The sequence below is a fragment of the Sinocyclocheilus rhinocerous genome, unplaced genomic scaffold (assembly GCF_001515625.1).
Source record: "Sinocyclocheilus rhinocerous isolate Xijiao unplaced genomic scaffold, SAMN03320098_v1.1 scaffold975, whole genome shotgun sequence".
Taxonomy (NCBI): Eukaryota; Metazoa; Chordata; class Actinopteri; order Cypriniformes; family Cyprinidae; genus Sinocyclocheilus; species Sinocyclocheilus rhinocerous.
Genome location: NW_015628726.1, coordinates 1,327,983 through 1,339,282, shown reverse-complemented (window position 1 = coordinate 1,339,282; position 11,300 = coordinate 1,327,983). Strand labels below are relative to the sequence as shown.

The 11,300-nt window shown below is 39.2% G+C and overlaps 1 protein-coding gene across 2 annotated transcripts in view; it reads right to left on the bottom strand.

Moving 5' to 3' along the window:
• Positions 1-11,300, bottom strand: part of LOC107738408 (nuclear pore complex protein Nup205) — a 19,358-nt gene that overhangs the window by 5,459 nt on the left and 2,599 nt on the right. Inside the window, exons 5-32 of one of the 2 annotated variants that reach the window (XM_016550175.1) lie at positions 10,990-11,149; positions 10,673-10,901; positions 10,364-10,528; positions 9,926-10,101; positions 9,582-9,698; positions 9,228-9,365; positions 8,952-9,102; positions 8,635-8,843; positions 7,879-8,061; positions 7,649-7,699; positions 6,591-6,800; positions 6,251-6,488; positions 5,097-5,286; positions 4,835-4,955; positions 4,674-4,752; positions 4,436-4,600; positions 4,206-4,330; positions 3,990-4,104; positions 3,510-3,659; positions 3,355-3,429; positions 3,094-3,251; positions 2,910-2,990; positions 2,099-2,290; positions 1,784-1,988; positions 1,574-1,672; positions 937-1,082; positions 512-825; positions 286-424 (exon numbers count right to left, since the gene is read on the bottom strand). In XM_016550175.1, coding sequence (XP_016405661.1) covers positions 286-424; positions 512-825; positions 937-1,082; positions 1,574-1,672; positions 1,784-1,988; positions 2,099-2,290; positions 2,910-2,990; positions 3,094-3,251; positions 3,355-3,429; positions 3,510-3,659; positions 3,990-4,104; positions 4,206-4,330; positions 4,436-4,600; positions 4,674-4,752; positions 4,835-4,955; positions 5,097-5,286; positions 6,251-6,488; positions 6,591-6,800; positions 7,649-7,699; positions 7,879-8,061; positions 8,635-8,843; positions 8,952-9,102; positions 9,228-9,365; positions 9,582-9,698; positions 9,926-10,101; positions 10,364-10,528; positions 10,673-10,901; positions 10,990-11,149 — 4,381 coding nt within the window. The remainder of the gene's footprint in view (positions 1-285; positions 425-511; positions 826-936; positions 1,083-1,573; positions 1,673-1,783; positions 1,989-2,098; positions 2,291-2,909; positions 2,991-3,093; positions 3,252-3,354; positions 3,430-3,509; positions 3,660-3,989; positions 4,105-4,205; positions 4,331-4,435; positions 4,601-4,673; positions 4,753-4,834; positions 4,956-5,096; positions 5,287-6,250; positions 6,489-6,590; positions 6,801-7,648; positions 7,700-7,878; positions 8,062-8,634; positions 8,844-8,951; positions 9,103-9,227; positions 9,366-9,581; positions 9,699-9,925; positions 10,102-10,363; positions 10,529-10,672; positions 10,902-10,989; positions 11,150-11,300) is intronic. The other variant, XM_016550176.1, reaches the window with a different exon arrangement.

Sequence of the window (11,300 nt, the reverse complement as noted above, 5' to 3'; positions counted from 1 at the left end):
ATGAGGAAAAAAAATTAACTTAAATGATTTTAGCAAATGGCTGCAATATAACAAAGAGTAAAAAATATAAGGGGGTCTGAATACTTTCCGTACCCACTGTATATATATATATATATATAACATTTCTGTCCCCCTCACTTCTGAAATGATGGCTACGCCCCTGCAGTACTACATACAAGTACGTACTTTCCTCATAACAAGCTTAACTCGCTTAGCATATAGCAGAAATTTGTGAATTTTGATTCAGCCCGTTTCAGAGGAAGCATTTTATGGATATTTAAGTACCTGTGCCACCCCCTGCTGGTGATGCGTGGTGGTGGAGGTCAAGATGACCTGCATCAGTCTGAGGGTAGGCAGCAGGATCTGTCTGTATCGCTCTAGAGGACTAGGAATAAACCCTGATGGATCTCTCTGCCCAAACACTCTGGAAGAGAGATACAGAGAGTAAGATGACCTCAGTGAAAGACATTTGTTCATCTATAATTTAGTCTCTAGATTATAGAGTACAGACCTGAGCGCGTCATTCTGAGGGAGCATGTGAAACACCTGACACTCCACCAGCTGACCGACCAGCCCACAGCGCAGGAGCTCCATTGCACCCTGTGCGGTCTTAGCCACACGGGTCAGCAGCGCCATTTTGGACTCATAGATGTATAGTGGTTTGAGCAGTGGAGGCTGAGGTGTGAGCAGAGTTTGCAGGGCAGCATCGTCCTGTCTCAAGCTCTCAACCAGCACACGCAGGTACCCGCTGTTACACAGGTACACCAGCCACTGGCACTGTCTGTCTATAGACAGCACCCTGTCCAACACAGCCAGAGCCAGCATCTGAAAAAGAGATGATGTCCTCAACTCAACTCACTAGCCATTTGGTGGTGTTATTGTAATATCTCATTTCTTAATAACTCAGTAAGATGCTGTTGAATCGTTTGCTCTTACCCTGCCAATCTCATGGCCGTCACAAGCATCTCTGCACACTACCTCCATGAGTGCAGTGCCGTAGCTCTCGATGATGGCCAGGTTCTCTCTCTGCAGCTTGGAGAAACAATCTTCAGGAGCAGTCAAACGCTCCCACATGGAGGTACCTGTAAATTCATTATTATAATATTTGCATATATTATTTTTATATATTAGTATATATTACATAATATCATTATGAACAGTGTTTAAAGCCTACATGCTTTTCAAAGGCAGATGTTGTGAACGATTACTCCTTACAAGAATTACATAAGACTCCAATATCACATAGCATTTTGATGTTGAAAAAAAAAAAACTTGGTATACTCAATTTACTAAAAATGTATTAAAATTAAATAATATAAATTAATAAATATAATTGTTATAAATTACATATATACAATTATATTTATATATGATACAATTATTTTATATATATAATATAACAAATATATAATATTAAATATTATATGCACTCAAATGATATTTTTTATATGTATATTTTATTTTAGATATTTATTATATAAATATTATAATCCTAAATATTATATGCAATCAAATAGTAAAATATTGTTAAACATTGTAAAACCTTTGCTTTATCATATCTTTGTTTCTATACCTGTCTGCAGTGTCTCTGGCTCCTCAGGTTTCTGGGCAATTTGCAGGTAGTAGAGCAGAGCGCCATAAAGGTGAGCCCGTAGACGTTGGAAACCTCCACCTTGATGTAAACAAATACCAGAGTAAAACAAGAAGTTTAACCTCTAACATGGTGGAATTAATTTACCCATGTTAGCTGATTAGTCAACCCTGAAAATGCAACCCTTCTAACCTGTGCACAAGGTAAAATCCAGTAGCTTCCTCAGGATGAGGTGGAGGGCGGAGTTAGCGATTGAAGCAAATCCTGATCCAGATCCACCCTCTGGCCCCGCCCCCTGCTGCTCAGACAGCACTGATTGGCTGAGGTGTGCTGTTAATGTGAAGACCGCCCCGGCTACAATTGGCATCAATTCACCAGCAGCATCCTCTGATAACACCTACAGGAAAGAGAGAAGCAAGTCAGACATCCTCATTTGTAAGTCGCTTTGGATAAAAGTGTCTGCTAAATGCAAAAACAGACACACTTCCTCTCCATTAGTTTTCCTACCTTGTCGTGCAGATCCAGCAGCAGGTCTCTGATGATCAGCTGGCGCTGGTCGGCTGGGATGAGCTCTGAAGGACAGGCCGTAAGGATAGTCTCCACCAGACTCCTCCAGCTCTGCAAAGCATGACGCTTGGCACTAAGACTACACCGCACGCGGTTCCTCTCCACCACCTGCTGCAGGATTGAGTTCACCTCCTGATACCAACAGAGACAATGAAAAACACCAGGAAGCACATCTTTTGTATATTAGTATAAATTACAAAATATAATTTCTTACATATAATAATCTAATATATTCAAATATATATATATTAGGGGTGCTCCGATCAGGATTTTTGAGGCCGATCACCGATCACAGAAAGCAGTATCTGCTGATACCGATCACCGATACCGATCTTTTAAAGCCTTCTTTTTATCATTTATAACTATTTATAGTGATACTCCAATCAGGATTTTTAGACATTTATTCAGGGCCTGAATTTCATTTTTGAAAATGGGGGGAATTTCCCCTCTTAGCTGAGTACCTCACCTTCAGCATTATAATTATTTCACCCGCGCCGGACAGAGACTGAGACGGTGCTGCTGCATGTCGTGCCAAACCTCTCACGGCAGCGTCATCAGCTTGAGATCGGTTTTTTGAGATCGGCCTTTTGAGACCGCCGATCAATCATCCCAACGTGTAGCCGATCAATCGGAGCACCCCTAATATATATATATATATACACACATACACTCAAATAAGTAAGTATTATTATACATTCAGGTATATTTGTGATTTGTAATGCTTGCCTGCAAATATCAGAGACACACTCACCTCCATCAGCAGTGGTCTTTGCCCAATGGCCGCCATGCCCTGCAGTGCATTGATCTCTGCAACTAAAACTCGATGTAGCAACTGAAAGCATGATGAATCAATGAAAATATTAATTGTTTATTCTTACAATAAATGACAGTATTAGGTCTAATGCATGCAGGAGATCAGTGAGCCATTCACATACCTTGACGTTACAGACCGTGTGTCCCTGCTCATTAACGTGTTCACAGTTGGTGATGACCTGCTCAATCTGAGCACGCTCAAAGAAGTCCAGCTGCAGAAGCTCCGGGGCCTCCTGACTGAAGTCTATGGCATCCAGAACGCTCAGCAGCCTCCTGCGTACTAAAAGAGCAATGGATGATTAACTAATTCTACTCAAAATCAGATGGCTCCTTCCTTTCTAAAGGGTCAGAACAAACTGCAATGTAAGCACACTTTCTCTTACCTTTGGAGACCGTGCCAAAATGCAGGAAACCACTGACTGATCTACTCTCCTCTTCCATGCCTGTCTCTCCATCTGCTACAAGACAGATACAATGATTGCGTTTACTTCAATGTGGCTGGCTGGTCATCATGAGTAAAACTGGGTGTGTGCATTACCTGCATGTAGTGTGTGTGGCTGGTCATCGAGGAGGAGGTTGAGCAGTCTCTGTGTGTGTGAGCGCTGGCGGTTCAGTGAGGTCACTCTGAGCTCAATGGCTGCAGTCTTCAACAGCCAAGACATCTGAGACAGAGCAGCGATCTCATTCTCTGTGGGACATAAAGACGGAATCAATCAGAGGGATCAATAGTATAGTATGTGAAATTAGGATTAGTGCGTTGCAAATCAGATAAAAGATTTAAAAAAATGTAAAAGGAGTCTGGATGGCATACTAAATCCACAATTTGAGTGTCTGTTTTACTCCCAGCCATATCGAATTACTAATAATTAAAAACATGTTTGAAATGGATATTACACTACCGTTCAAAGGTTTGTTTGTTTGTTTTTTGCAATTTTTGACAAATGTTCACCAAGGCTGCATCTACTTATGTCAAAAATACAGTAAAAAAAAAATAAAAAACAGTAGACAGGCAGCATACCCAGTAGAATGAAAGGCAGGTGCTGCAGATGAGAGAACAGGAAGTCCTGACTGGTCCTGAGGTATCGCATGGTGGGCCCAGAAGTGTCAGGACACGCGCACAGCTGATAGATCACCTGGTACGAATACACAAACACACACACAGACACAAATTACATACTTTAACATTACATAAAAGGGCATCACAATGTCTGAATGTAAATTAAACTGTATGTACTTGGTAGCAGAGTTCAGCTAGTTGAGGGGCTTGTTTGGTAAGCACAGGTCCAGAGCGCCACTCACTGCCCCTCTGGAGCAGACTAAGGATCGCATGCAGGCAGCTCCGTGGACAGCCAAGAACACCTTATTGATGGAAACATGACGTTGTCACAAGACCAAACATTTTCAGGCATAGCATGGTACACATAAAAGTCCTGCATTTGAGTTTGAGTCATGTTGAGATCTTGCCTGGGTCCTGCAGGTTAGTGGAGGAAACTGGCTTCTTCACTTCATAGCCCAGCAGATACAGGCCCAGATTGGGGCCCTTTAGCTCCAGAGGGGTGATCAGAAGGTTCAGGATGTGGATCTTGATTTCATGACGAATCCTGCCTACCCGTTTCTCAGGGTCTGAGTCTGAACCAAGACAAAAATGCTGCTTTAAACCATTCATAGATGATATACGGTCATTTTCAGGTTAAGGACTCACCATCTGTGGCCACTCCCTCCTGAGCTTCCTCACTGTCCAGACACTCCACAAAACCAGCCATCAACTTCTCACTCGCAGCCTACTCATTACAAAACAATTCTGTCATACTTAAAGCAACTCTAATCCATTTTATCACCTAAAGACAATGTGAGGTCTCTTACCTGATCATGTGTGAAGTCTCCAACCAGTCTGGCCTGGATGTTTGGGTAGCGTGCGATACGGCGCAAAATCTTGGCACTCTGGAAAGCAGCATCAGGGTTCGAACTGCTGTGATACAAATACCTGTAAAGGGCAAAAAAGTAAAATCAGCCTATGTATTGCTGAATCAGACTAGCCCTAAAGCATTTCTGACAAGATTTGCGGGGAAATGATTTTGATGGGAACAATATATGGCAGATATATGTGTAAATGAAGAAAGCAGACCTGGCAATGTTGGTGATGTGATCAGCCCGTCTGCTCTGAGCACTGACGCCCTGCAGGAGCTGTTCCACAGGAGAAACGAGTAGCGATGTCTGACTTTCTCTCAGCAGATCCATAAACGTCACCTCCTTCTGTAGAGCCAGCTCCAACAAACACAGACAGTGCAGCACTGCGGACTCCAACTGCTTCTTTCCTACAATAGCAGCACCAGCATAATATAATAAACAAATAAACACAAACTGATCCATATCTAGAAATGTATCATTCAGCATTTAGTGTCAAAATTGCAAAAATATTCATTGAGTAGCAATGCCCAAATATAGAAATCGCTAGTATTTTAACAGCTTTCATTAATTACATTAACTTTAAAACCAAATAGACCCATTAATGTAAACCCAAACAGAAATGTCATACAACTATACATTCATACTCTACCACTAATTTAATATTTTAGAAAGAAGTCTTTTATGCTTACCAAGCCTGCAATTATTTTTTTTTAAAATATAAAATAAAAACACAAATAGTGTGAAACAGTTTTACAATTTAAAATTAAGTTTTCCATTTTAATATATTTTAAAATATATTTTACAACAACCATTACTAAAGTATTCGATGATGATCCTTCAAAAATCAGAATGATATCAAGTCAACTCAATATTAAAACCAGCTAATTAATTCACAAAGTAATTTTAGTGATACATTTTCTAGGCTTCTTTGATGAATATAATGGTCAAAAGAACAGCATTTATTTGAAACTGAATTTTTTTTGTGTAACATTATAAACGTCTTTACTGTCACTTTTGTGAATGGTAGTTTGTTTTCATATATTAAATAGAGACACAACAGTTTCATAATGGTTATATGGTAATGGTCAATATTGGATATATATCATAAAATATATCATATTAAATCTTAAAATATATCCTATATTTAATTTTAAAATTGACCATCCATTTTTCATATACATCATAACGTGATTTTATTTTTTGAGTGTTTTGCCCTCATCCTATTACATAAAATAGTATAGAATAATCAGCTTACTGGTATCTACCTCAATTTTAATATCCTAATAACTGATCTGTTAAGCATTATATACTGATTTAATGAATTTTAATGACAGTTGTTGGATATAAAAAAAATATAGATCAGGCCTCTACCAGGAAAGGGGGCGTAGGTGTCAAGATGGCGAGCGCCCTCCTCAAGCAGGCTGAGGCAGAGAGAGAAGGTGGGCGAGTCATTCAGCAGGTGAAACATCAGGCTGTGCCCCGGGGGCTTATTTGCCGGCACTTGCTCTCCCTGAAGTTCCACCATTTCTTGCAAGAAGTCCGCTGGCTGCGGCTCATATTCCCTCAGAAGTTTGTGAAACACCTCTAGCACTGCCTCAGCTACCTCCCACTACAGAGAGTGAAATAAAAACAGTCAACAAATATACACGACCATAAATGGAGACGAGACTGAGATAAGAGACATGTTTAAGTCTAGCAGGCTGCAGCAAACCTTTTCTGCTGGTCGACGGTAAACACGCGTGGGGAAGGCCAGAAACACAGAGTCACGCAGGAAGTCAAGATAAGGCTGAAAGCCTGGTGCACGCAGTCCTGCTCCAAGATTCACTGGAAGTGCGCTCTCCACCAGAGTACTGATCAGATGACAAAATGCCCTTGTGAGAGGATACTCCTCACAGCTCGATTCAATCTCGTTCAGCTCCACCTGTTAAGAGGCAAATTAAATTAGTTCCACAGTAAAAGCACATATATAATGTATATATATAAAAACACACATTGTAGGGCTGTATAATTCATCAAATAAAATCAAAATCGCAACATGACAGTGCAATTATCAAATCACAAAAGCTGTCATTTAATTAAATAGATATATGTGTTGCTTGTATAGTATTTTGAAGTATGGCACTGTAATCTTTTATGCAGGAGCAGCTCATGATCCTTTTTTTTTTTTCAGCGTCTCAAAGTGGCTCTGTTCACAGTAAATGTTCACAAACTCATCTCTTCATTCTCTCTTGAGTTTGGGTCACTTATAACATACATCTGGGAATGCATCAACCATCTTTCCAAACTTGTACTGAGAAGGGCTCCCTGTTGTTTTCCGCCAAAATAAAAACTTGATGGTTTAATGTTTGAAAATGAAGAAATTAAAACCGTCATAAATATTACTATTGTATATTACAGTATTTCAATTGTACTATAAAATAAAATGATTATTTTTCTTATATATTTAATTTTCATGTTATTTATTTTGTTTAATATTTTTTATTTAGCAACAATAATAATCATCATTACCATCATTATATAGTCACGTTGATAAATAATCACAAAATGTTGGGGCAAATTGTGAACGAATAAGCACAGCAAATCTGGAGCTTTAAAAATAACAATAATAATTCATAATAAAATGTATTATCTTTTAATATGTTTTTAATTAAATCTTTAAAAAAATTATATCACAATCACAATTGTTATCAGAAAAATCACAAGTAGACTTTTTTTCTCCTAAATCATGCAGCCCTAACACCAGTATATGTAATAAGAAACACAGTTAACCTCAATCCCAGCAGCCTGTCTCTGTCCAGGGGCTTTCACTGTCTGCAGGATCTGAGAGGGAAAAATACAACAATGATCAATATCATAATAATCAAGTCAACTCAATTGAAAACACACTAAAATGCACTATTTCTATTGTCCTATTCTAATTTAGTACAGATAATTAAATGTAAACATTTATTCTTCTACTGTAGGTCAGTTTTGCATTATAGGACAACGTTTTAGTCAACCTGTGTGTACTCCAGTGACTGCCAGAGGGAGGCAGCGATCTCGGGAGATTTGCCAAAGGCAGCAAGAGCATGCAAGATTTGAGCTTTCAGCACGGGCTGAACGCTGCACTGCAGTAATCCCAGCATCACCACCGCAGGCGTCCATTGAGGGTGTTCACAAAGAGCCAGACGCGCATTCTCACTCTGAAAAATATAAGGACATGTTTGAACACTGATATACCAAGAGCAATTTCATCTGCTTGATGATGTAATGAGGGCTGATCATCAGCACTGGTTTCCTAATTTGATTCTGATTCACAAGTTCTGATTCATATTCAATTTGATTCAATGTTGATTCATTTTGGAATATTTCAATTTCAAAATTTTTTTTGTTTGTGTTTTTTGCTTTGAAATGAAAGTGAAATGGGCCAACTGTTTAATATTCATTCAAAATATGTAATTTTCATAAACTAAGTTTCAGATGATTACACCATCAGGAAGAGAGGTATGCTACAAATAAAATTGTCAAAATGTTCAGTCATCAACAAAAAAACAAAAAAAAAATTTATATATATGTGTATGTGTGTATCTTTTTTTTTTTAACTGGTCGATATCTAGAAAGCAGGGTGACTGATAGCTAATGTAATGTTGATGTACAATACAGTTTAATAAGATGTATATAAACTTGCTGAAATTAAAACTTAGTTTACACAACATTTCAATTTAGAATTGAATTTGTTCAATTAATCAGTCATTATATTGTGATGTATGTCATACCCAGGTGATGATAGTGGTAAGCAGCTGGAGGAATGCAGTGAGGCCATCCAGCTCTCTCTGAGTGATGCCTCTGATGGGTGGGTGGCGGTACTGCATGCTGTCGGCACTGGGCACATCTCGTCGCAGGTTCTCATGGTAGAGCATGAGAGAATGGAAAAAGTGCTCCCATGACACAACACTGCCTGAAATTCCAGCCTGCCGGTTCTCTCCTGAAACAGCCATATAAAAAATTTATATGGTAGTGCACGCGACTTACAATGCTTTACCACAGCACTCATATCACACCATTCTCTTTTAAGATCTGAGGGTGCAGTTACCATGGGGAGCTCCATTGGTTTTAAGCAGACTAAAGCAATAGTGGGAACACCGAGGACCATTAGCAAGTCCTTTCAGCATGCGCAAGTAAGGGATGTAGAGAGTAGCAGGGAGCAGATCACCCATCTGACGCACAAACTTTGAGAGAACCACCTGAGGTAACATACACAAATATATACTGAAATTTGACACTTTATTCAAAGCAGTAGGTTTTTTTCTATAAAAATACTTTTAGTAAGTTTTAGTATCATTAGCAAGAATGAGGTTTCTTCTCACACCTGTTTGTGAGGGGGTCTTTGGAGTGGTACTCCAAGAAAAGATCTGGTGAGTGAAGTGTGCTGAAGAGACTCTGATGGACACCAGAACTCCAGGGCCAGCTCAAGTTCAAATGGATCTTTACTGTAAAACTCTCCAATCTGAAAGAAAAAAAAAAAACACCATTCTTCAGCATTAATTACAATAGTTCAAAAGTAATGTTGTGTGACATAATGCTATTACGTATTAAAATAAAATGAATTAAATTTTAGGAGCAATATGTGAAGATGCAAGTCATTTCCTGGCTTTAAAGAGATCTGCAATGATGAAGAAAACATTATGTATGTAGTATGTGATAAATGTAAACAGAAGCTCACAAGTATCATGAGGTGGTCCAGGTCCTTGCGTAGAGATGATGGTGGTTCGCTGCCCATCTGCAGAGCCATGTGGATCAGTCGAGCATCTTCATCAGCACGGTTACGCAACTGCTTCACCTGCAAATAACACTCTTCACTTAACTTATCTTCATACGCACTCATTAGCATTAGTATAATTTTTTAAGAGCAATTATTACTTTTACTCAGAAAGCATATATTGAATCAATCAAAAGTGAGAGAAATGTAAATTATAATGTTACAAAATATTAACATTTCAAATAAATGCTGTTCTTTTGAACTTTCTATTTATCAAAGAATTTGGAAAAAAACATTTCTCATCGCACCTTCATTGGCATGAAAGCCAGGAAATCAGTAATGAGGGAATGCAGTCGGCGGGTGTAGAATTCTTCTTGGCTGAAGTCATCACTTCCTAGGATGCCCTCTGTCAGAAAGAGGAAGACACCTCCCAACAGCGCCTGGTCCGCCAGAGCCTCATCTGCCTCTGTAAACTCCACTAGAGCTGAAAAGAAAATTACCAAAAGTGGGAGAGAGTATATTAACCTATAAAGTCATAAAGCGACGTTTTGCACATTTTTAAATGTTTTCATGCATTTTCGGGGTTTAGCTACTATTTGCATCTACTATAACAAACTATTGTATAAACAGTATATAGAGATCATGCATAGACACAGTACCTGTGATGTATCAGGAGATCATGATAGCTAAAGTAAAATTGATTTTGAAATTAACAATAGCCTGAGCTATGAAAGGCGTGTTGATACCTGCACCCTGTGGAAGTTGTGACAGGGCCCTCAGAGACAGAGCCCAGGCCAGCTGAACCACTGCCTGCAGTCCTGGAAGCTTCCAGGCCTGACCCTCCACCAGCCGACTGTGCACTGCAGCCACATACTGCTTTTCCGTCAGTAGAGGCAAGGCCTGGAGCAAGTCTAATGAACAAAAAATGTGTTTGTGAAAACGTAATATTTCTACTAAGAAATAACCTATATTTTCTATTAATCATACTTATATGAGTGTGGAAAATAATAAAGCATTTATAGCTACCAAAGATGGTTGCAACAAAGCATGAATACCTTCTCTATCCTCTGTTCCTTGCTCCAGAAAACTAACATCCAGGCAATAAAGCAACGACATGACTAAAGCAAGGTTAACGCTATCCAATGAGCCATCAGCTTCTGCTGTCACCATCTCCAAGTGACCGATGAGGGTCAAGGTGTCCTCTTTGCTTAGAGGTGACTGGCATGTCCATGCAAACAAACACTCTGCCAGTGACTGTCGGCACTCTTTGATGAGGTCGGATACCTGCACCATTTGAATAATAGTTATTACAAATTGGCCATTTAGATTATTTGCATATGTAATTATCATCAATTTGCACAGGATGCTTTACCTCTTTTCTGTGTTTCTCATTGCCAAGGCCCCTCTCTTTCTGAAGCCTCTCAAACTCACGGGTCACACTGACATCTGAGATCAAGTTCAGGATTTGTTTGGTCAAACCCTGAGCCATCAGCTCATCTGTGAACCGTGTGGTGAGATTTACCAATTCAGGACTACATGAGAAGAAAACGTGACAATACCAAAGAATTACATTAAAAATCAACAAACGTAAGTAGACTTGTGCCGGTATTCGGTAATACGATATATCACGGTAATGAATATGCACGATATTGTTATCGTGGGCACTTCTAAATACCTTGAATA